The sequence below is a fragment of the Excalfactoria chinensis genome, chromosome 4 (genome assembly GCF_039878825.1).
Source record: "Excalfactoria chinensis isolate bCotChi1 chromosome 4, bCotChi1.hap2, whole genome shotgun sequence".
In the NCBI taxonomy this organism is placed as follows: domain Eukaryota; kingdom Metazoa; phylum Chordata; class Aves; order Galliformes; family Phasianidae; genus Excalfactoria; species Excalfactoria chinensis.
The window spans coordinates 64,051,495-64,077,806 of NC_092828.1; the positions used below are offsets into that span (position 1 = coordinate 64,051,495).

The 26,312-nt window shown below is 42.7% G+C and overlaps 2 protein-coding genes across 2 annotated transcripts in view; both read right to left on the bottom strand.

Annotated features, from left to right (window-relative positions):
• CPE (carboxypeptidase E) overlaps positions 1–17,211 on the bottom strand; it is a 43,940-nt gene extending 26,729 nt beyond the window's left edge. Inside the window, exon 1 of the mRNA XM_072334127.1 lies at positions 16,869–17,211. Within this exon, the coding sequence (XP_072190228.1) occupies positions 16,869–17,154 (286 nt within the window). The 5' untranslated portion in view covers positions 17,155–17,211. The remainder of the gene's footprint in view (positions 1–16,868) is intronic.
• Positions 17,212–19,986: 2,775 nt separating this feature from the next.
• On the bottom strand, positions 19,987–26,273 carry MSMO1 (methylsterol monooxygenase 1). Its single transcript, XM_072336291.1, has 6 exons — positions 26,144–26,273; positions 25,521–25,830; positions 24,615–24,763; positions 23,851–23,977; positions 22,394–22,548; positions 19,987–20,969 (listed from the first exon to the last, which is right to left on the bottom strand). Exons 2-6 carry the CDS (start codon positions 25,773–25,775, stop codon positions 20,765–20,767), a joined length of 891 nt encoding a protein of 296 aa, XP_072192392.1. The 5' UTR covers positions 25,776–25,830; positions 26,144–26,273; the 3' UTR covers positions 19,987–20,764.
• Between the last annotated feature and the right edge of the window lie 39 nt (positions 26,274–26,312).

A 26,312-nucleotide genomic window follows, 5' to 3' on the forward strand; every position in this document is an offset into this window, starting at 1 on the left:
ACCCAACACCCTTTGTAGACTATTCTCAGGTCTGATGGGCCTTCCAGGTCATTTCTCCTTATCTTTTTGACCACTATAAGCATACTCCCTGCAGTGAGCTACTTGACACTCATGGCAGTTGATATAGCTTTCTCACTGCCACTTATTTTCACTTCTCTTTTCTTCTTTCATTTCTCTGTTGTACAGCGAATATACTCCGTATAACACCTTGAGGTTCAACACAAGAACCCCATCTTGGGGGGAAAAACGGGAGATGTAACAGACAGGAGGGAACGTCTGCACTGCCTTTCACAGCTGAGCTCCAGATCAAGGTTGATAATGTAAGGAAACATGCAAAAACTCTCCATGCATCAGATTCAGATTTGGGGGTGTATTTTGCTCTCCATCACATGTGGCACTTCTATTTCCATCAAGAAGAACTGCACTATGCCTTCCATTTTTACAGTCATGAAACTGAAATAAGAGACTTTATTCCATATGGTTATCTACCACTAATGCAAAGATTTAGACAGCAGCAAGAGAATCAAAGACTTGTCATCACCACACCTGACTGTATTTTGCCTAATTTGCCCACAAATCTCTCTGTGACAAAAGCCACCCACAAAACAATGAAGCAGGTACTGGACAGTTCTGCATGCCAAAAGAATCCTACTTTGGTTCAAGTGGAAGCAATAAATCCTACTTTACGTTGCACTGCATATAAACTTTAGATCATAAAGGGATTAAAGTGAAAAACATGCTTTTCCTCCTTTAAAAATGTATAAGGCTATATAGGATTATTATAAACATCTTTAACTATTTCATAAATGTATGTTCACTATGACAGAGCATTTCCAAGCCCTCAGCTTCTTTCAGAAACACCTCTGGGTTTTGAATTTGTCCTGTCTTTTACAGAAAGTCAGAAATGGAAGAGGGGCTTGTTCTTACTGCTAGCAGCAAAGAACACCCTTTAAAACAAACTCTTAGAAGGATGATATATTCTACACGCTAAGATTTTTCCTCTGGAAATACAAATACTGGTGTGCTCCTGTAACGCTTATGTGTCTCTCAGTTTAGGGAATGGGAGGCCAGAATTTCCTGAGGTTAAAACACAGCGCAGAAGATAATCACACTGAACTTGTTTTCCACCAAGTGAAAATATTTCAGAAGTTATTGCAGGTTTCAGGGGAGATAAGCTAAGCTGCCATAAAAGGTCGATTAATAAACACAATTACAGGGAAGAAAACATGAACAGGATAAGCCTCCACAGGCAGACAATAGGATAAAATAAGAAATACTATACCACATCGGCCTCTGGAAGGCATGAGTTCAGTTTTGCTGCAAGGCTTGTCAGGGAGCTAAGGGAGAACCACAGCAGCTGGGAAGAAGCACTATGTAATGCAGTCATCTACCCAGAAGGTTATTCCATGGCTCAAGATGACCTTTTCCAGAACAGCAAAGGACTACTTTGAAGAAATTTGAGACTTGGAAGTAAATGAGGAGAGAGAAGGAAGTCACAATGCTTGGGACACTGAAGTGTGAAGACAACCTATAGAGGTGCAAATGCCTCCCTTCTGCTCCATCCCCCCCCACTAGGAGTCCAGGCCCAGAGAAAGAGATAGAGGTGCCAGATGACAGCAACCTGGGCACAGGGCCCAATGGCAATGCTGAGTTGCATGTGCTGAGGGTGGGACACTAACCCAGCCCGAGTGCCATGCTTTAATTCAGCAACAAGCACCACTGGCTACAAGGTCAGTGTTCCCATAACCCCATTATAGGCCAGTAACTGTCACCAGCGTCCGTCACCATTGCCCACTTGTGACACTCCAGCATCCAAAGCAGTACACTCTCTACACATGATCAACAACTGCAAAATATCTGCGAAGAGTTGTTACACTAGTAATCTGGAAAAACAAAAACAAAATTAATCCCCAAAATACATAAATTAGCACAGTAATTAGCATATATTCACTGCAGACCTGCCAAACGCCCTAGAAAGCAGCATCCAGGTCTCCTAAGTTACTGCCAAATTAATCTATTTTCATCTGTTCTCTTAACGGCCTTGGCAAGTGGTAAAATGTAAGTAGTTCTTAGCGTCCCAAAGGATCACAAATGATTCTCTTCCAAGTGCTAGGAACCAATGGACCAACACAAGCATTTGTATGTTGCTTTGTCCCAGTTTTGTATGTCAGAGGAAGAAATTATTCTAGCTCTACAGGCTTCATGCTTCAAAACAAGCAGTGCTCGCCCTGAACTACGTTTAACCTTACTCTCTTACATTTTTAATATTCTTTTCCCTGAAAAAACATCTTGCAACTGATTTTCAATTAAAGTAGCTGTACAGAGTGTGAGTTTTTGCACAAAACCCAGCTCATTCACTGCTGTGTTGACTTGATCACTCAGGAACAACACATCAATCCTTGTTTTAACTAGAGCAAACTTGATTAAGGAGAAGATAACCTTAATGGTGAATGCTTTGATCCACAATATGGACTAAGATAATGTTCTAATTACAGGTCATTTTCAAAAGCAAGATCAATCAAAACATCACATATATTGTGATTTCACTCTAACAAAAAGTTTTGCCCTGTTCTTTCCCTTCTTCTGGTCACATCCAAAATGAAAACGTTCAATAATTAATTATAAACAACTCTTAATTCATTGTTTACATTCCACTTATCAGCGAAATGCAATTTCATAGAATATATCTCTAAATACTGCCTATGATCTCTGGATCCTGAGGAAATCCTGCAGAGGCATAGGCTTGAAACTAAAGTCATGACATTTTGACAACATTATGAGTCAACACATCAAATGCAGTTCAGCACTGACATGGGAAAATCAAAAGCTCAGGAATTTCCTTTCAGACTTCTGACCAAAAAAATTAAACAACAGAATAACAATGTAGGGAAGGAAGGAATAGAGAAATGCCTGTAAAATGATAACTAGGAATTATTTTAACAATTTTCCTTGAAGAAATAAAACATGAACTAAATCGTAACAATTTTATAATCCTACTGATTTTGACAACTTTAATAAATTACAACTATTTTAATTATTAGGGAAATGTGAAAAAAAAAATCCATTTTAAGGAGTTTGTGAACGAAATGGCATCAACAAGAAAAGAAGACCATCAACACCAACTCAGTGGCATAGCTTGGGATATTATTTCACACCTGAGTATGCAGGAAAATCTAGTAACAGCACTCCCACAATATTTCTGGGATCGGCACAGCATGCCACTTAGACAAAGGATACCCTTGCTTTCCTATTTTTAGAGAATAAAAGGATATTACAGAACCTCCAACCCCTTGGGAATTAATGCTTCACACCATTGGAGCTTTTCTCTTCCTGAGTGCGTCTGATCACAAAACACAAGGAAGTCATCTCTGTCATTTAAAATATCTATCACACACTCTTAGTGAATATTCAGGTTGTTTATCATGGTTCCCTCTCCAAAGCTCACCTTCTGCAAGCACAGTCCTACATCATGTGACAGCAGCATGGACAAGTTCAATTTGCCTAAGGAGTAAATCTCCAGTGATGGAGATGCAAGTTTAAACACAAGTTAATGAAGTAAATAAACACCAGCGATCCCATAAGAACCTCAGGAGAAACTCTTTAAAAAGTACAGAAAAACCTCTATTAATGTATTTCCATCAACACTACTGGATGCAGACATCTGACTAAACAAGGCACAAGTACGCCCTTAGTTCACTTGCACTTTTAGATATTTGGCACACACATACAAAGAAATGAGTTTCTTCTCCACCTTTCTGAACTAATTTGTGTTTCTCACATTCATATTTTGCACAGATCAATACCCAGTAATAATGAAATTATACTTCAGTATCTTCTTAACTTTCAGCAAGCTCAGAGTCTGGCTTGGTCGTGGTAAGTAGGCTTGCCACTGTTCTTCAGAGTAGACATTACTGAAGAAATTTCACAACACAGCCAGATCTTTTTAACTGGCATCAAAACACTTCTTTCCCTTTTGATATCGCCCACAGAAAAACTTTCTTCAAATAGTGGGCGCTCAGTAAACAATTTCTGCTTCTGCATTATAATTGTTCACATAGCAACACACTAACTCTTGGGAGAATTTTTTTGTTTCTTTTTATCTAAAGAGCTTTCTCAGACTCCAGCATTAGGTAGATTCTTTTATTTCTTTCTCTAGTTGTTGAGAAAGAAATAAAACAGTTATTCAAGATGCACCATATGACTCTAAACTATCTGCTTTTACCCCTTCAATACATGAGAAAGTTCTAGAAAGTTACCTTTGATATTTTTGTTCCCATTCTCTAAAACTACTTCCTTTTAAAGTTATTTATGCTTTTTTTCCCCCTTTGAAACTACTGAATTGCAAAGGAAGCAAGCTCTTGACTTGAGCACAGCTTAGGCTTAGTATATCTTTAAAGGCTTTTGAGCCCAATGCAAACATTTGAAATTGTGTTTCCTGGGGGCATCTTTTAATCTGCCACCTACCCATGGTACTCCAGTTTGCCTTGATCTGCTGTTTCTTAAGTAGCTCACATAAGATCTGGGCAATCTGCTCAGACTCCTCAATGTGCCTCCTGGCCCTACACTCTCTCATTATATTCCAGCAATGGCATCCTTATTCTAATTTGCAATTCCCAAATAACATTTATACTGGTACTTTATGTCTAATTGTGCTTTTATCGTGAAGATCTAAAAGTTTTTAAATTTCTTCCAGAAGAGATAATTGGAATATGAATGTTGATTTTAATGCTAAAGAAACGTGTTTGTCTGTCAGGATGTTAATCACATCCATGCCACCTCTAGGCGTTTTATCTTTCCTACTTTGCTACAAGCCTAAAGAAATCAAATCAAACAGTCCCCAAACAAAATTCAGCTTGTTACTTCACTGGAAGATGAGTCGTGAGCCCAGAGTGAGACCCATCTACAGCTCTTCTCTGCTTGGAGGAATCCTGCTGAGACTGAAGTCACTGTGGCTGTGGAGAAGAAACCATGCCATGTGAGCTAAAGAGTCACAGGCAGAAACAGCACAACCAACAGCAAGAGCCATAAAGTAAGAAAAAGTTATCATCACCACCATGGGAAATGGGAAATTCTAAACTGTTCTACTCTATTTAGCACTGTCAAATTTGTTCCCCAAATCTTTAGAATCTTTAAAATGAACCCCCAACTATTCCAGGATTAGAGGCAAGGCTGATGTTCATTGAATCATATAATCATTAAGGTTGGAAAGACCAAGTAAGATCATCCATGCCAACCATCAACCTATCCCCATCATACCACTAATCCAAGTCCCTCAGTGCCACATTGACCCTTTTCTTGAATACCCCCAGGGATGGCAACTCTAACACCTCCCTGGGCAGCCCATTCCAATGCCCTGCTGCTCTTTCCAGGAAGAAACTTCTAAAGAATCGTCACTAAGTTCACAAGATCTTTTTCTGTAATACATAGTAATAAGTATTGAATGATTGTTTGTTTCCTTGAGCCCAGCTCCCATCTCCCTACCCCTTCCCCTTCACCCTTCCCAATTTTGGGGTCAGGGGGCCCACAGGCTGACTGCCCCCCATGTCACAGACATAGATTGGTCTAGATAACTCCATGACAGACCTGTCAACATATGCCAGAAAATCACCTGCTAAAAGACTACTGGAAAATTTTAAAGGCAAAATGCACCAAGAATGGCAAACTTGCATTTTAAACACACCTTCATGCTTAAAATTCTAATTTATAACAAGGAAAGTTGACACATTTATTTATTTTCATTAAAATTTACTTAGCCAAAGTATTTTGAGAAAAATCTCTTCATGGTGAATTTTTTTCCAATGGAGAATTACAATCACTCCCAATACAGTCCTGATCAATCCAGAAACAACGGGATATAAATAAAACCCACCAGGTATGTTATTTCTGACATTTCAGAGTTATTTTTGACATTTCAAATCATTAAAATACACACATATCAAGGTCATTAACATTTATATTGACAGGAAATAGAGGAAAATCTGAATGAATAAAGACCACATTTTAAAGATTGAAAAACAAAAAGCAGCATGGGGAGAGTTCCTTTTTTTTTGTTGTTACTCTCCCAAGAGCTGAGTAGGAACTGTTTTTTGAAGCAGGCTGAACTTTAAACGCTGCTAAGGATAGCCAAATAAACAGGAAACAAAATTGATCGGAATATCAATTTTGCAGAGACGGAAAGCTGCTAAAGCTTTGCCAATAACATCAAGAAAGGCAGAACATCACAAATTAGCTATGTTACTGATGGAAAAACAAGGGAAGCACATGAACTTCATTTATTTTATCTGCTGTTAAACCTTTCACTGTACACGCTGTTAACAATACAGAACGACTTACAGACACAGGGTGAAACATTACTGTCTGTTAACTTGTATCTGTATATTTTATACTAAAAAAGTATACATATATACCAGGTAGTCTGGGGTTCATTCTCTTATAGGCAGATTTAACAACCTCAAAAGCACTGACTGCTTCTTGGCTGCCCTGCTCACGGTATCACAGAAGTCTCCGTGACACCACACTGACATGGCAACAATCCCTTGATCTGCCTGGACCCCTTGATGTCACCACCAAAGCTTTAGTGGACTTCACAAAGAGAACTTACACTGCATTAATATCAATGCTGCTATTTTTTGATGATGCGGAGTAACACAAGGACAACTAAACAAAGGGAATGAGCAGTATGGCTGCAGTGAAATCAACATACCCGTCCTCTAAAGCAAGCAAAGGGAAAAGCTGGATCCACATTCCCATGCTGTAAATCCTCCTACAGGCAAGGCGAGTTCTCCTCTAAACACAACATCAGAACCAGGTTGCTTACTAACATGACATTTTTTGCTGTAAACTACAGCTACAGCTTCCCTCTATATTTTACTACCTCAATACATTCTATAATGCAGGCATAAGGCTGGTGAAAACCAAAAGTCTAAAGAATCTTCAGTCCTGTCCTTTCAGTTTCCTCTCCTCTCTTCCCTGCTGAATACTGAGAGTTTGCTCTTCAATAACGACTGTTGTGATTTAAGAGAAAAAAAATACAGAAGAAAAGAACAACAAGAAAGGAAGAAGAAGAAAGGAAAGAAAATAAAGCATTTAAAATGAATCCTTGTGTCAAACAAAGAAACAAACACCATTCCATTCACAGGTTTCCAGGATGCAGCGAGTTTCAGTGAGAACAGGGACCTTGCAAGTGTTTCAACCCACATTTTTTATAACGCCAGCAGGGTACGGTATATGTAGCTCAGTGTCCATGCAATTAATTTTAATGGAAAATGTCTCAAAGTGCTCCAGGTCAGGTATCAGCAATAAAAAAAACTGAATATTTTTGGTCTCTGGATGCTTTCCTTTTGCAAAATATCTCTGTTTGTAACCCTGGTCACTAGGGAGGTCTCTGAAGAGCCCTTGAGCTGGTGGTTTAAAAGGAGACTCCACCTCCTCTAGCCATGTCACATACTTCTTTTTTTGGCTTAGATTATCCCAATCCTCCCTTCATTTCATAGGAAGCAGAAGATGAAGAACAGACGCGCTTACTAGTAGCTCCAGCTTATGTGGTATTTGGGCGACTCACAGACACCAAACAACACTGCTCCAGAGCCTCAGAAGGTAAACTGAGTTGCAGACGCACCAAAAGCCTTCCTCAATATTACAGAGGGAGTCAGGGGTAGAGGTGGGCACTAAACCCTTGTCAAGTCTTACACTAATACCTAAGCACTACAGAGCAATCTTATAGCACGATTTCACTGGGATTACTGGAATAGCCCTGGTATACTCTCTAGTTTTTACCTAGAACAAAGTTTAGGAAGCATAATTCTAATAGCAGTTCTGCTTACATTTAAACAGAGCATTGCTGGAAGCTTTGATCAATTCTTTGTACAGAAGACATTCACCTTCTGATAATTCGGCAGTTTCTATATATAGCTTTGTGAGATTGACTCCACAATACAGAAAGATATTCAGGTAGTCCAACAGAATAGAGAAAGCATATTATTAAAATCGATCTATAGATGTATTGCAATGATGCTGTGATAAGAACTTGCCATTGGCCATTTGTGGCTGGTGACTTCAAATGCACATTTTCATACGGCTACTTTTCAGGGCTACTAGTAAAAATATATTGAAAGAGATGTATGACAAATTCATCTGTGCTGATTCCACATTAATAATACATCTAAAGAATTGTGCTGGTCGCTCCAGAGGTGAAAGCCCAGTTACAACTATTTCCATTTCAGTCAGTGTGAGCCACTGGAATTTGCAATTCAGTATAATACGAAGCAACAGAACCACTATTTCAGATCTTATTGTTTCTCAATTCTATCATCTCTTCTCAAAGTGAAGCAATCCATGATTATTTAATAACTGCAGGAGGGCCATTTGAGCACTATGGCAATGCAATGGAACTGGCATTCCATTTGCAGAAACAAATATGGGGGGGGGGGCGGACGACACAAAAATGGCTGTAGAAATTAAGTTTTAAAGTACAAATGATTTTCAAGAAGCTCTAGCTTCTGATTCTAAAACTGGAGATGAGCAACCATGGCCATGCCCACGCTGCTAAGGGGGTTTGAGCACCTTACACCCTTGCTATCAGGGCCTTCAATCTTCTCCATGCTTGGATCAGGCTACACTGCTCAATGGGTGCCCATATGATGCAACTGTGAGTTTACTTCCATGAGACCACAGACATGTGAGAAGATGGGGAGGATAAGAGGGGGGGAGGAGGAGAGGGGATTGAGCTGACTTACAAACAAGGAACTGGGGCCTGGGAGCAATGTGGGGAGATAAGCTATTTGGCGTTCTTCATGTGGCCTATACTCATTCTGACAGACTGGAAACAGGACTAAGCTGTAAAAACACTAAGCATATAACGTAATCATGGCAAAGCTATTTAAAGGAGCTAGAACATCCATGGCTGTGTGTTTATTGGATCTTGCATTTGAAGTGAAATCATAAGAAAAATTTATTTTGGCGTCGAAGTCAGAGCTCCAAAATGAAAGCTTAAAACCTAAGGGTTTCTGAAATAGTTCCCAAGCCCTTTGTTTCATTTTTTTGTGGTGCCATAAAGAGCATCACCACTATCCAATGAACCTCACATCAGTCTCTACAGACAGCTGTTATGCTCCTTCATTAGTAACTACAGAACGCCAGAAACTGGCAAATGCAAAAATGTAGTATTTGCTATTGAGATTTAACTTCAAATTCAGCTTCACTTTAAGTCTCCACAGGAGAACAAAGCCTCTGGCTAATTTTCCCTGCAGCCACTTCTCTTATGACGCTCAGCCCACGCACAGTGCTCTGCGCTGGCACTCGTCAGCTGCAACGGGAACATATTCTACTTAGTACTTGGTCACCCTTTAGTCACTCATTGCTGCCTGGGGAGAAACTCCTGGGAGTAATCAAGAATCATGATAAAAATTAGCTCCCCATCCCACCTCCCCAACCCCCCACAAAAATAAAATAAAATAAAATAAATAAATAAATATATATATATATATATATATATATATATAAAATAAAGAAAGAAAATAAAACCTAAATTCACAAGCATCTGGGCAATGTCAGCGCTGTAGCATAAGCTCCTTTGGAAGCTAACACCCATACAGTAGTATTAAGGAAAGCAGATGAAGACTCTCAGCTATAAATAGATCGAAGATATGGTTCACTTTAACCGAGTCTCTAATAAACCTCTCCTTCTTATCAAACACTGCAAAACATATTTTCGACAGGATGTGGCAGAACTAAAAGAAAACTGAAATAGTTTACTTCTTGAAAGCACAGGCTCCAACACATCCTAAAGGGGATCTGTTGGTCGAGCTTTATTTGGTTCATTTAACTCTGCGCTGTGCCTTTCCTCAATACACAAATGATGAGCAACACGACCCCATGCCTGTTCCTGGCATGTCCCAGGCAGCCCCACATGCACACACCTGAAGAAACACGCACAAGTGTATGTTTGTGCAGAGAATGCTTTAAACATGTGTTGGCCAACAATAAAACAAACTCCAGAAATTCTCTGTGTGGCTTCCCAAGGCCCCACTTCAGCTCTGTACATGCTGTGACTTTTCAGAATAATTTTAGGGCACGAGGCTGATTCTGAAAGACCTCCCAACTCTCATAACTTGTCTTACAAGCAGAAATCAAACGATGGCAGCCAACCCTTTCCGCAACACAACTGCACCTTTAAATACCGCTGATGCCAGATGGTCTCAGCATATAAAGCAGTGTGAGACAACATATTAATGCTGCTCAAACAAGCGACTCATGCTAGCGGCAGACCAATGAGATCAGTCTCGGGCTGCTAATCCTCTCTGTCACCATGGCTACATCTATTTCAGACGATTCTTCAGTTTTCAAGTCAGATGAGCTTGCTGGCTCATAAGCTTTGCTGTTTGAGAGTCTTATGTTATGAGGGAGTTTTCTTTTTTTATCGGCTAGCAATATAAGTAACCTCTGTTTCTGTCTGTTGGTAGGTTTTCCCACTACTATTCAAACAACCTTGCAGTATTTGAAGAGAGCTTACAAGCAGGAGGGGGATCACCTTTTTACACAGTCGAGCAGTGATAGGACAAGGGGAAATGGCTTTAAACTAAAAGAGAGGAGATTTAGGTTAGATGTTTGAAGGAAATTCTTTACTCAGAGGGTGGTGAGGCCCTGGCATTGCTGCCCAGAGAGCTGTGGGTGCCCCATTCCTGGAGGCACTCAAGGCCAGGCTGGATGCGGCCCTGGGTAGCCTGAGCTGGTGAGGGTAGCCCTGCCCATGGCAGTGGTCAGGGCTGGGTGGGCTTTGAGGTGCACTCCAACCCAAGCCATTCTATGATTCTACCATCTCCACTAAAGATTTCCACTATTTCCACTACAGATTTGCTCCCCTAACAAATAGCAACCCCACAAACAAGTGTTATGTTATGTACTGTTATGACTTAGCCTACCAGCACAGGAAGAAAAGGGAAGACTAATACCTTCCAATCAAGGTAGATTACCAAACAAAAAAAAAAAAAAACACCACATATCCACAGCAGGGAAACAGGGAGAAAAGCTCCCAACTCATCCTCTTCACCATATGCATGCTTACATAGCTGTGCTAGCACAAGTACTAGTGCTGCTTGCTATGGAGAAAAAATCAAGAGGAGGCAGGGAAGAACCATGTCCTGGAGGAGACCGAAAGCTGAGCCATATGGTATCTATCAGGAACGCACACTGAGCACATGGCATCACCACAAGCTAACCTACAGCGAGGCTCTGGAACATGCCTTGTCATGTGGGTGGAAACCTGAGCAGGAACACAGAGACAACGTTCTTATCCAAAAGATGAGGAACGCATGGCAGAACAAGACAGGAAGGCAGGCACTCTTTATCACTGGGTGTCTTTTCTTCTCTGTTAAGCAACATGGGACAGTCCCACTCCCAACCCCATAGGATCCTTCTTCCTTCCACCCTGATACATACTGACATCACCACAAAGAAAGAAGCAGTTCCATTCTGAAAGGCATCAGCTCAGATCGCTCCTTCCTTAACTGCAGGCTCTTCCAGAGCAGATGTCACATTTAGCCTTCTTTTTTTTAAGGGCACACAGCAAGCAGGCTTCCATGTTAGGATTTATGACCGTCCTGCTTACAATGAAGATTTGGATGTACAGCTCCCATTGACTCCAGCTAGATCTGTGGATGCTCACCTGCTGAGTCAGAGGAGAAATTAAGCCATTCCCTAGCGTGTTCTAGGTGAGGATTTGACACAGCCAGATTAACCATAGCCTTTGAAGTAATAATTTTTTGACGTGTACTGGAAGTGTGTATTTAAATCTTGGAGTCACCCACCCCAAGTCTGCTAAAACTGTTCCTTTGAGCAAAACACAGAGCTAGCCAAAGCCGCAGATCCTTCATTTACCATGGTAAGTTACTTCATTTTGAGTGCTAAATGTACAAGAAATATACAGCTTGCAATGGTGAAGGACAGCAGTGTGCCACTGAAAGAACTGCGCTGTGAGCTACTTTTGCTTTGGAGGGACACAGAAGTGGGAGGGTATGTTTTGCAGGTAGTAATCTCAGGGGAAAATGTACAGCCATACACATTTGTTACTATGTTGGGAGAGCTGACAAGGGTCAGGGCCACACTTCCTAAATACAGTAAAACTGCTGGATCATTACATCGGTGTGCTGACAAGGATGTCTTTGCCAAGAAAACAGTTCTATATACCTTGGCCAAACAGCCAGATGCACCATTTTAACAAAGAAAGCACTGTGCTTTAAGGCAGACCCACAGCTAAGGTAGGCATTTAAAATGGCACACGATGGCAGTCCAGGCTGTTGGGCAGCATCTTGTCGGCTGTAAATCAGGCCACTTACCTTCATAGTAATGAACAAATCCATGGATAGAACAGTCATCTCAGCCTGCTCCCTGGGACTCACTTTGCAGGTGAACAGAGAAGTCAGGTTCAACATGAAGGGCTACCAGGAAGCAGCTACTAGCTTATATCATTGTTAACATCTTGCTTTGGAGGGGATCTCAGAACCACAGGCTTATGACCTCAGACTCTTACCTGGCCATTATAGCTACATACAGACATTTCTAACATACACCCCCATACTGAACTGAAGCTCACAGTCGTAGAATCACAGAACACTCCAGATTGGACTCTGTGATCCCTCTGGGTTACTCCAGCTTGGGATGTTGTGTGATTCTACAACTGTGAACTCCACACAGACCACTCAAAAATCAGAGGGCATTGTCCAAACACTCCTTGAGCTCCACAGTGCTCTAACAACACCCTGCTGTTTGCTGCTGTCAGAAGAGCTGTGGCTCCCAACTGGCAGGATGGCACACAGCCACAAACCTCTCCTCCAAAGGAAAAGTGGTACAAACTGAGAGCATGCTTTGGACTTGGTAACATCACTGCCAACAGCACACGTGGAGGGGGAAAGCAAGGCAACACCTCCATGCCATAGAGTACCTATTGTGTCACGTCCCTGTTTCCATTGGGAACTGTTATGGCACTCTGCAGATGCAAGAGGAGATGATAACTGTTCTCTTTGAAAGAAATTAAGTCAATGCAGTCAGCACGGCCAGGAACACTAGGGCTGTTACCACCAGTCTGAGTCAAATCAACTAATTCAGAATGCTCTGCACATCCAGACTGATTTTAAGCCTGAAAAACTGAACAACTAATTGCCCTCTGTGGTCTCACACTGTACTCCTTATGGCTATGGCCCTTCTTACTGAGGATCATCTGACCTTCTTACTATTCCATAAAATAAAAGAGAAACTTCTCACATGCAATAGCTGGGATCCAGCATCCTTTTGCTGGTAACACACAGCCTCTCTCCATCTTTTTTAACTAGTCTAATGAAAAATTGAAGACATTAAATACCTCAGGTAGCGAAACAATTTGGAGAAGGAGCATTACGTACAGCTCCAGGAAACACTGCAGATTGCTGAGGACAGCTGCCTGACCACACTTACTGTAAATTTCCATCCACTTCAATGGCAACATGGATAGAATCACCAACTAGCTGCACAGCGTAAACTAAAGCTGAACCAGTGACAGCAAAAGGATGGCTTAAACACAGCATGGTTTGAGTTAGAAGGGACCTCAAAGCCCACCCAGTCCCAGCCCCCTGCCACAGGTAGGGCTGCCCCCCACCAGCTCAGGCTGCTCAGGGCCCACCCAGCCTGGACTTGGGCTCCTCCAGGGATGGAGCTTCATAGCTGACACAAAACATTCTGCTCACATCCACACATTCATAGCATTTACAAACCCCACCTTGAAGCGACACAGCCGGATGGACACAAACTCCCTGTACTCTCATTTACCAGAGACCGTATCTTTCGACATGTCTCTTCTGAAAGAGACTGCTAAGAAAGCATTGATAAAAACTGACATTTAATTAAAATTCAAGCATGCAAAAATTAGGCTTGCTCCCTTGCATACACAGCTTTAGTAACAAGCTCTTGCTGTATTCAAACTGCATTAACATCTTGCCAAACTGGGAAACATTAAAGGGTCCCACCAAAGAACTCAAGACGTTTACATGCAAATTCTGAGAGTAAGGAAGAGGAGCTTCACAAAGTCAAATGCAATTAATGCAACTCTGAGGGTGCGCTTCAGTGACAGAAATAAGACCTAGATACTGTTTCCATATGAGCAGAAGGATTTTGCATTTCCCCATTCATTTCTCACAGCAGAGGCAGTTATCACTTCACTTTCAGTCACCCTTTCAATATGCTTGTGCAGGAGGAAATGGCTTCAGTGCTTGCACCTCATCGCACTTCCACTGATATCTGTGGGGCAAGGGATGAACAACAGAGTCATTAAAACTGGAGAATGCCTCTAAGCTGAACGTTGCTCAGAAAAACTATGAAACGTTAAGGCTCAACGTGCCAACATCCCGATATTTTCAGGATTTGATGAAGATGCCGTGAATTGCTTTCAGCGTGAATCAATTCTAAATGCATCACTGCTATTAAAGAATACAGACTCATGCCCCAAATTAGCTTATTAACAGTAATCAAAATAAAAAACAAACCTCAGGAGATCAGCATCTACAGGGTGTTTTGTTCAAAAGAGCATCAGCCGCCCAAAGCAAGAACCTCTCACACAAGCAGTCACTGCACAGCTGTTAAGCCAAAGTACTATTTCCTTTCTAGAAATAACGTGTGCTTCGCTGTCAACTGTCCTTTGTTGCCCTTCAATACATCTTCAGTTTCCCACCATCTTTTTCTCCTCACTTTATCTCACCTGTCTTCTGCCAGCTTGATCAGATTTGGGTGGTGAGGCAGCTGCACAGAGAGCTGTGGGTGTCCCATCTCTGCAGGTGCTCAAGGCAAGGCTGGATGGGGCCCTGGGCAGCTGAGCTGGTGGGGGGCAACCAGCCTAAAGCAAGGGCTTGAGGCCAGGTGGGCTTCCAGGTCCCTTGCAACCCAACATACATTCATGATGATGAGGCCTCAGTGATTTGAGCCAGTTGCTTTGTTCGTTAAAGATTTGATCCAGAGGCAATGGAAATCTAAGGCGTGTTTCTAAAATTTTCCTTTTAACTTCTGTCATGAATTTGTTTTCAAATGTTGCACAAATATTACAAATGTATTTGGAAAACAACTGATATTTCAAACCAAGAGGCAGTCCAGGTGTTCATGCATGACCCAGCCACTGCAGCATGGGCACACCATCCATATGTTTACGTAATGGATGTGCGTATGCACTGGATTTGATGTGCTCAGTGCAAAGCCTCTTTACTTGATACAACGTGTCTTCATTGCTGTTCTGCAGACACCCCGTGGATTTGTTTGGTCACTAAGTGAGTGGTAACATTTCTACATGTTTTCATGGTGGCTCGCTGGTTAATTCCAGTGTCATCTCCACAAATCTGCCAGGTGAAGCTCTACACATCACAAACCAATAAGCTACAGTGTACTTTACTTACTCATATAAATATTTAAGAATAAGCCCTGTGATACATACCCTATCTTGCAGAAACACAGAATGGCTTAGGTTGGAGGGGAACTCAAAACCCAGCCAGTTCCAACCCAGTGCCATGGGCAGTGCTGCCCACACCAGCTCAGCTGCCCAGGGCCCCATCCAACCTGGCCTTGAGTACCTCCAGGGATGGGGCACCCACCACTGTGTGGATGTTTTCCAGCAACTCACCACCCTCTCAGAGTAAAATTTCACACTGACATCTACTCTAAATCTCCCTTCTTTCAGTTTAAAACCATCCTCCTACCCATCTATCTGTATAAAAAGTTGATTTCACTCCTACTTATAAGCTTCCTTTAAATACTCTAAGGCTGCAATGAGATCTCCCCAGACCTTTCTCTTCTCCAGGCTGAACAAGCCCAGCTCCCTCAGACTCTCTTCAAAAGAGAGGTGCTTCAGCCCTCTGAGCACCCTCATGTCCCTCCTCTGGACCCACATATGACTGTGTCTGTGAGTCTCCCCTCCATTGTTTTACTAACAGATGAAGACAGACGAGGTGGGTTGTGGCCCCAGAAGCATTCACTGCATGTTGCTCTCCTGCTTGGCATCAGAGCCACCATGCATTCTTTGACAACAAGCAGGATCCCTGCTCTGGGGTGGCTGCAAGGTGGCCCCAGAGCTCCGCTTCTTATGCACAGAAATGGCACACACGAGGAAACGCACAGCACTGCCTTCCACTACACAGCAGAAGAAAGGGCGTGTTATTAAGGAGAAAACACCTCCAGTGTGACCGCTGGCATCACACGGGAGTGCTCAGGTTCCAGAATGGAGCAGCACAGATGCTGTCCACCTTTGCAATCATGGCAGAGGATCACAGCACTGACAGGTGTGAGCCCAGCTTGCTGCCCTTCCCCAGGTGACCCCGAGCCTCCCCTGTGCTGCTGCGGGCAGAGAACTGCAGCTGCTCTGCACCGTGCCCTGCAGAGGGAGGGGAGGGCTTCAGTCAAACAGCGAGCGTGCTCCACTTCTAATCCCGCTTAATCCCGGGGGGACGGGAATAAAAAAAAAACAACTATTTTCAGCATCCACCAGGACGGATCGTCAGTGCTCATCACATTCCCCAGCACGTGACTTGGGCACTGAAACATGTGGCATTTTGGTCTATACGGCTGCCTTTATGAAGGACCCAGCACGACGCACGGAACGCAGAACACTGGTTATTCACGTGCTTACAGGCGGATGCCACCCAAAGGGAACGCTCCTCCTGCCGTTCTCTCCCCCGGCAGCCGCCGGCGCACGCTCAGCGCACCTGCCGCACCGCGCGGCCCCTGGGATGTGGCAGCTCCGTACCCGGGGGCAGCCCCGCGCAGCCCCGCGCCCGCAGCCCCTCCGCCTGGAGCGGGGGCACCGCCCGCTCCTCGCCCCCCGCTGCCGCAGCGCCCACCGCAACGCCCGCCCCGTCCCTTACCGGGCTCGTGCTCGCCGGGCCGGTCGGACACCTCGATGACCAGCAGCTCGCGGCCCTCGGAGCTGCGCCCCACCGTGTAGATCCTGCTGATGGCCGGGCACTGCAGCCACACGGCCACCAGCGCCTCCCGCAGCTCGGCGTAGCGGTGGTACTCGAAGGAGATGCCCTCCTCGGCGCTCAGCCGTCGCCGCCGGCTGCTGCCTCCCGCCGCGGGTTCGACCGCCCGGCAGGCGACGAGCAGCGCGCCCAGCGCCAGCAGCAACAGCCGCAGCTCCCGCGCCGCCATCCCGCCCGGCTCCTCCGCCTGCGGCCGCGCAGCTGCCGCCCGCCCGGCGGGAGGGGGAGAGGGGGCGGGCGGGCTGGCGGGCGGGGAGGGGCCGCGCCGGGCCGGGAGAGGCGCCGGTACCCGCGGCGGGAGGGGCTCGGGGCGTGCCCGGCCCGGGGCTGAGAGAGCTCCGCTCCTTCGGGTCGTGCCCGTCGTCTGCTGTGAGAGCGCGGTTATGCGCGGCGGCCGCGCAGTGAGCACCTGAATGAATGGATGCGCAAAGCAACCCCGTGACAGGTACACGCAGTACGATTGCAGAATAACGCCGGGGGACCAGATGCTGCTTGCTCAGAGGGCAAATCCCGGTATTCTCTACGGGAATGCCCCGAGGGGAGCTGCACGCTGACTTCCATAAATCACAGTTCCCTGCTCCGGTACTGTGGGATGCCCTGCTCCAATAGGGACCGTGCCAAAATGCCCCCATTCCGACAGCTGGGAAAGGCCAATCGTTAATGATTCATCCCTATCAGATTCATTCATTTTTGGATAATGCAAAATTTCCCTTGAAAATTGTCAGAGGTTCAAAATACAAAAAAACTTTGAATATCACAAACGCAATCTTTTCTGCCGCAAATCGACCCCCATCCCTGGTTATTTAATACCTTGTTTGCACCCATTCTCTTATCTAAAAGAGCGAGTCTGTGGCACATCCTCTCCCAGCACCGATCTATACCAAATCAGCTCTCATGAACAGCCCTTTGCTAACCTATGGATGCCCCCATGCATGATGGGCTGTCTGATTCCAAAGCACAAGATCATGGAAATGACATCCCTAGGCAAATATCTTCATTGCCACCCTCTGAAGTATAGAGGGGATATAAGGAAGTTTTTCTCACACAGGGTGGTGAGGCAGTGGAACAGGTTGCCCAGAGAGGTGGTGGATGAGACCCCATTCCTACAGCCAACATCAGGCTGGATGGGGCTCTGAGCGCCTGATGGAGCTGTAGGTGCCCCTGTTCAATGTGGTGAAGTTGGAACAGAGGACCTACAAGGAACCCTTCCAACTCAAATGATTTTCTATGGTTTTATGACGGCAACGTTGAAACCCATCCAGCACCAGAAACTCAGACCTGGAAAAGTAGTTCCCATACGCTACGTTTGTATACATGACATGTATATAAGACACATGTACCTAAGTGCCTCTGCTCATTTGCAGTTTTTCCCTTTCGGTCTCCTGACACTGTTCCGTTATTCCACAGTCATAATTAAGATCCAGGATGCCCGCACTGTGGAGCAGCTTTCATTGACATCATAAGAAGCTGACAGAGAAATCAGCTCTTTCTTTTCACCCGCTCAATCCACCATTCCTCTACATAAAGCTGTTCTCATACATAGATTCGCAAACTCTTTGGGCTTGCCCTAATCTGTCCTTTTCAGCAGATCATGACTCACTAAAAGTCAATAAATAAACATGGCTAAAGACTCAGCCCTACCAGGTACTGCAGAGCTTGCTGTGCTTGCCAGGGCATGGAGGCAAATGTGCCCATGCAATAATTTTTTGCTTCTTACAGGCTTGAATTTCATCTGAAATGGATCTGATGTTCACACTTGCTTTATACCGACGCAAACAGCCCTGGCTCTTTATTGCTTCTTGTTTCGTATCACAGCAACCATGGGATGAATCCAGGTTTGGAACACTGAACTCCAGTGCTACTTCTGAGGGGCCACAGAAGGGATGTGAGAAATAGGAGCAATGTCTTGCGGCAAAGGACACGATGTAATTTAGCTGGTTGATGAAGAATATCATTAAAATTAGATTTGATGGCGTTTACTACCCTCACAGATAGAAAATTACAGCAAGAAGTGGGCCTGCCAGCTACAGGCTGAAGTAAGGTTCATCAGAAAGCTAACAGTGGCAACAGCAATGGGATGGAGATTTGGAACTATGAACCAGACCCCAGTTAGTAATAATCATTCAGAGCCAAAACGGAGGTATCACTGGGACCGTGTCTCTATAAAAATGAATGTTTTAAACCCCCTTTACAATTACCTTCAAACACTCAATTACACTTCAGACATGGGGTACCTAAAAAAGTGACACGTTATTATCACATTCATTACATTTAACTTCTTGAAGAACGCGGTATATGTTGCAACTTTGCACCAAATTGCCAGGGCTGAGCTCCTATAGCTGAAGAGACAGTAGGTACTAATAACTTGAACAAGACTTTAAGCAGTTGGTTGGCTCACAGTGGTGACTTTGTAACTGCGTTTGCACAGACACAAAGGTGAGCTGAGAATCAATGAACAGAATGACAAGAACAGGGACATTCCATAGCACTGAAAGCTCCTTGTATTTTTAGGCTGGGAGTTCAGCAGGAATAAGGCTAAGTACAGCTGCAAGATGAGTGGGAGTTGACAAAGCAAAGAGGATAAGGGCAATCTTTGAAACCTGATTAAAGAGGTTGCTTCCACCACAGAGAGCTCAAGCTGGCAATTTAGCAAGTAAGTCCAATAATATCAGAATGCTGTTTCAATTACTACTAAACTCAAGTGGCAGATGCTAATTAGGATTTTGGTTTCCGAAAGCTACGGCTTAACTTGGAAATGCATGTGTGTCCAAAGTAGCTACACGGAATGGGCCCATGTCTGCAACCCCTACAGAACAGATTTACAAGATGCTGTTTCCATTTCTTACTGCTGTTTCTGTGTAACAGCTCAACCTGTAAAACATTTCGGCTTTAAACAGAAGGTATGTTTCTGCCTTAGAGAAATAAACAAAGCAAGACGCTGCGTCCCAAATGGTTTTGGTCTGTTTTGTATTAAAAACATATGAAAGGTGTAATAAACATCTTAAAACCAAACCACGTTTATTTCATCAGTCACAAGTGCAAATACAGCAAACAAGTCAGTTCAGCAAATTACAACACTGAAAGGAATGTAATGTAAATGCTAAGTACACTGACGGAGCAACTTCAAAGAGCAGCAAAAAAAAAACAACAGGTTTGTTCAAGTGAAAACTTCTATTCTTTTTATCTGTACCCTAAAATAACATGATAAATCTAGATCAGGAATGTCTCTGCTAACTCACGTTTAGCCAGGTATTCTGAGATTAACAGCTCGCGTTATCCAGTGTGCAAAAGGCCTGCCTGTCCAAGCTTTCTACTAACAGATTGGTTTTGGTTTTAAGCAATTTCTACCCGATATTTTAATTACTGTGCTGATACCAATTAGTACGCTCTGCTACTTGATATTACAAATTGAAGAATGGATGCTTTTAAGAAGTCGGTCCAATCTCGGTGACCCTTCACAATCCCACCCGGCTCAAAAGCTGGCAACGTTAAAGATAAAACTGAATCATTTTTTGCAAAAAAAAGTGGACAGACACAAGTAATCTCTGTCTTTTTTTGCGTCATCTTTAAATTTGTAGTTAAAATATATGTGGTGCTTACATATAAAATAGAAAGCATCCCCATTAGGAAGATACTGCAGTTTACTTGTGTTGTTTTTTTTCCCTACCACTTAGTAGCCAAGGAAAATGTTTTATGCTTAATACCCAATCAGGACTTTGCTTTAAAGAAAAGCAGAAGTTGACTACCAGTATTAGCATCACAATTTTTACACTGGATTTTTAGTTAGTCTTCTTCATCCTGAGTTGCTGCTTCTTCTCTTTTTCTTTATAGGCAATGAATTGAGAGTCCGTGCCAAAGATTCTGTCCCACCACGTGAAGGTCGATGCATAATTGCCAATAAAGTTCATGTGATGGAAATCATGAAAACGGGCTCCAGCATAGAAAGGCACCAAATGAAGAGGGTTCAGTGGAATATCATAACCACTACAGGGGAAGGAGAAAAAAACAATTGTAGTAAGGTTTCTTCTCAAATATAGGCACCAATTTGTTCTTTTTGTAATATAAAATCCTTTTATTCTATAAGGTCCTGAAGTAACCGTACTACAACAAAATCCCCTCCTGTCTTAGGCAAATACTTCCGTTAACAATGGCTTTTTGGTACTCAGTGACCTTTTCAATGCAGATGAGCAACACTAACAAATTGTTAGTGTAAACATCTAGGAGATGACAGAGGCTGATCTGCTTGTTAAGTAGACCGAGCTGTCTCAAAAGCAATGTTAGTAAAATGGAATAACAAAAACATAGTGACAGCAAGCTGTAAATATCAGCCAGATCAGCTCCTCCTCACACAGCAGCTCAAATCAACTACAGTTGTGGTCTTTCTGCTCTTAATCATTTTCTGCTTACTGAAAATTCTTCAAAGGTTTAAAACTGAAAATACAAAATTAAAGTAATATTAAAACCAGACCGCTTTGCTTTTAAAGCCATTTCAACTCATTTGCTTAGCAACTCTGGAAAACGTCTTACCACCACCTAGTGGGGAGAACGCAGTATAATCTGTTACAAACACCTCTTGCAGGCATTCTCAATGAGAGATGAGATTTGTATTTTGCATGAATTACTTTAGCGTGTCAGAACATGTACTTCTCAGCCTAGGACCAAGAACTCCTGAAATGGCAATGGTTAGTCCAATAAGTCATTTAATAGCTCATGTTCCACTAAAATCCTTCACACAGCCTACAGTAAAACACTACATGCTTCATAATGTACTTCCAGACACAAGGTCAATGTGATGCTAGCAAGTCAAAACTTAGTTCTCCCCTTCCTTTTGAACACAGGAAAGAAAAGCTCATTTACTCGCAGATGAATGTAAGGCTATTTAGATTTGCATTACCATTTTGGAATCAAATCTGAATGAAATCAGTTTTGCTACAGAGACGAGAAGTCTTGCCCTTCAGAGCTACCAGAAATAAAAGAGTTCAATTATTTACTTTGAAGATGGTCACCAGTTATATTGCTTGATATTCCTTCTGTCCAGAAAACCATCAACTAATAAATGGAAAAAACTCCTGGAGATGGAATATGAAGTTTTCCATTATTTTTGGCATTCTAAGCTGCATAAGGTCATCTGTACACCAATAACCCTGATGAAACCCAGGCTGCTGACACCACGCTCAGGGTGCTTTAGCTCATCTATAGCACTCTTTTGATCAACATGATTTACTGACTACACTACCTCAAAACAGAACAGAGCGTAGCTGTTTGGACTGTGCCATATCTAAGATGCGTAAAAGCACACACTTCAGTAAAAAAAATAAAGCAGTAAAGTTCAGCTCAGTGAAAGAGACAGGTAATTTTAAGACAAACCTAGGGAAAAGTGAAACTATTAAAAAGGACCAAAGATTTACCTGTGCACATCAATGGTTTCCATCAGGCGACATATTACCCATGCCCACAGAAGAACCACGTGATTACAGAAGATAACAATTCCAATAAAGAAGCCAGCTCCAAGGATGAGCGTTTCCAGAGGATGAGCATATTCTGCTTGCATTCCAAATGGAGACTACAAAACAGGACAGGAAAATGGTTACCATTCTTGATTTCCAATGTTCCCAAATCAGAACCACTATTTGGTGGCACTCCCCATATCCCACTGCACCATAAGACTACAGCAAGAGAAACAGAACAGTGCTGTGGGTGCAGGAAACAGTCTGGTTGAGCAAAGGTCTTAACACAGGTGTTCAGCTCCTCCTTGCTAAAACAGAAAACTGTACTTCAAGTTTATCATGATTACAATTCCATTAGCAATTCCAAATGCTTCCCTATTAAAGCCAAAACCTTCTGCTTAGGTTTACCATTGTCCCTGGCCAAAGAATAGGAATGTTAAAGCATTTGGCAAGTTCCTATCAGCTTTGTAATATATCCAGTCTTGGAAGTAGAACAAAACAGAAGGAAGCCAAAAGAATTTGTCATGATTCACATACAGATTTGTTTTAAGAAAAAGAAAAACAAACAAACAAACAAAAACCCCATAATCAAAACCAATCAAAATGAATAAATGCACAAATTGATCGATCAGCTTTATAAATTAATTCTTACCATTCAAAACATTATTATGAGATTGAACCAGAGCATTATATATATATATACATATTATATAAAGTTATATAATATAATATTATATTATATATAATATTATATATATTATATAAAGTATATAAAGTATATATTTTATATTTTATATATATACATTTATATATATATAAATATACTTTATATATATATATGAATATATATATATATATTCAAAACATTATTATGAGATTGAACCAGAGCATTATATATATATATATATATATATATATATATATATATATATATATATATATATATATATATATATATAATATAAAGTATATAAAGTATATTATATATATATATAATATACTTTATATACTTTATATTATATATATATATATATAATGCTCTGGTTATATATTATATATATAATGCTTATATATATATATATATAAGTAATTATATATATCAGCATACATCCATCAGTTTGCAGCAACGTGAAGCGACAAACAGCCACAACCAGAAAACCCACCCCCATCCCTCCCCACTAACAAGCAGGCGCATACTATGCTTTGAAAAGCGCACCATTTCAGTTCTCTTTAAATCAAATCATATAACAGGTGGTGCTATCAGAAACAAAATGGATGGCTGTGTTTGATGCTGAGCACAAGGAAAGGCCACAGTCAGAAGGATGCAAAACCCTTAAGTCTGCTGAATAAAGTCTTTAAACAAGCTGTATGAATCTGCATACACTAAAAGCAATAAAATAAAATCAAGTAATACATACTACAAACTCGTGGTGAACCTTATGGATGTACTTGTATATTCTTTTGTGATGCAGCAGTCGATGCAGGAAATAGTGCCAGGCATCTTCAACCACTGCACATCCAAAACACTGGGCTAGCAAAACATACCTTCAAAAATGAAAATAGAAGAAATTGAAGAGTTATAGCAGATAATTGCAAATATAGAGCCTTGAAAGATAAAGAATTTGACAAGCTAGTAAAGGCAGGAACTGCATGTATTACTGGTTGAAAAGATAATGTCACTACACTGCTATGTAAAAATACGCATTAGCCCTTATAGCTCATCTGTTGATATGTCAGAGTTCACGTGTAGTGTAGCAAGCTATCATTTCAGTATCATATGTACAGCCTATAAGGAATACCTGCAATTTAAGTCCTAGATACAGAAACCACACTGGATATCTAAACCAGACAGAAAACAACGAAAAAAGATGACCCCCTTGTTATAAAAAACAGCTACTGGTGGGGAAAAAAAAAAGAAGGCATTTCTAAGTATTGCAGCATTTCTCACCAGTTTAGGGCAAAAGAGGGAAACATGAGGCAGCTCCCCTGCCTTGAGTAATGCACTGCTGCTGTGTGACTCTAGGAAGCTCTAATTAGCTCCTACAGCAATTTAGTCTCAAGATTGGTTAGCAAACATAGTTTATTAGCCAACAAAGTTACGTTAATGTCACAAACTCCAGTGCAGTTTTTGTTATATACGTAAGCGCCATTCAGAATGAATGTACAAGACATATCCACGTACCACCTAGGCATCTCTTCCCACTCATACGGAATGTTGAAATACTCTGTGAAGTAGTACGTGCCGCAGATTAGAGGAAGCTGAATGCAAAAGTGATTGAAGAGAAGCGTTTTGAAACACTTCCACTGTTTTTCCCATGTTTCTGGTTTATCCTAAGAAAAAAAAGAAAAATGAGTTGAGTTACACATTTCTATTGCAACGTAACCAAAGTGCCACAAATTTGACTTCAAAGGCAACTTCATTTCACCTTACAAGACAGACAGTCTTCCCATCAAGGCAAATTAACCCAGGAGACACCAGTTTCATGGCCCTGGATTTGGTTTCAAAGGCTCTCACTTTTCTAAACTACTTCTCTGAAGTCTCTCACCAGAAGTTGTCCTTGACAGCCCTCCCCTCTCCCCCCCTCGACTATTCTTGTTACTTCAGTAATTATAATTAGCGGGAACATTTCAGATTAAGTGTGTTGAATGACACAAATCTAACTTATTTTTGCTTCTTTGCACCAAAGTGTTGCCACAGCTAAAAGAATAAAACAGAAGCTGAAGATAAAAAGTCGTGAAGAAATAAATTATCTTGAAAAAAAGAGGCTCTGCAGGAAGACACCTTATTAAACCACCGTGGCAATTCCAGAAAGTTGTATTACTTCCAATTCCTATTACAAAGGCCGACACAGCTGTTCTCTACCTCACGAGAATGGACAGGATACTCTCTCAGAAAAAACTCCTTTGCCTCCCCAAACCCACTCCTCTGCGTTCCCTCACAAACAGTGTAAGTTTCCTCTGTTCCTTCTGGATTGTTCACAGTGACCGAGGCAAACACGGCCACATGAAATGGAAACCAACTGCAGCCACAAGCTCTATTTCACGCGTTCTGAGGTAGATCAGTGTGCAGTCCACTGCTTTGTCTTACCGGCTGAATTTTATACTTTTGCATGTAGGGTATAAACTGAAAGATGAATCCGGGTACACAGAGTAAGAAGTATGAAGCTTCATGAACTAAAAGTGACCCCCACGTCGCTATCTGGAACTTGGTGTAGTTGTCCAGCATGTAATTCCAAGCATTTTTAAATGGCTGCTGCAAAGGATTGTCAGGCAGGAAAGAGTCTATATATTCCACTGCCAGGTAAGCAGAGTTCAAGATATTAACGCTGTCGTTCATTGCCATCGTTCAAGCACAAAACATCACAGTCACAGATCTTCCACAGCCGTCTGCGCGTAACCTGGTTGTTTTAAGAGAAGATGAATAAACAGCAGTTACTCGTCAGAAAGGCTGCGATCTTAACTAATCTGAAGCTAAAAACCGAGGAGCAGGTTAATACGGATCCTTTTTCTGAAGTACAGCATAAAAGAATAACCCTCCAGACGGCAACAAAATGCAGCCAGCGAGACACCGCCGCGGGGTTGAACTCAGGGAGACGCCCGGCCCGGTCCTCAGCCCCGCGCACAGCCGAGGCCGGGCGGCACTCCAAGGCCCTCGGATCCCCGGCCCCCGCCTCATACGGCCCGCGGCACCCGGCGCAACCCCCCGCTCACCTCAGCGCTGTCACGGCCCTCTCGCACCGCGGCCGACGGCGGCAATAACAAGCGCCGCGCGGCCGGCTGTTCACCTGCGCCCTCCCATTGGCCGCCCGGTAACCCCGGCGCGGCTCCCATTGGATAGCCGGCGGCAGCGGCGGAGAGTCAGGCGTGGGAGAGGGCGGGC

Excerpts from the sequence above, each read along its gene's own strand:
- MSMO1 (XM_072336291.1), bottom strand. The coding sequence starts at position 25,775 with ATGGCAATGAACGACAGCGTTAATATCTTGAACTCTGCTTACCTGGCA. Across the intron at positions 24,764-25,520 it reads AAAAGTATAAAATTCAGCCG|GATAAACCAGAAACATGGGA; the intron begins GTAAGACAAAGC and ends TTTTTTTCTTAG. Across the intron at positions 22,549-23,850 it reads AGGTTCACCACGAGTTTGTA|TCTCCATTTGGAATGCAAGC; the intron begins GTATGTATTACT and ends CCTGTTTTGTAG.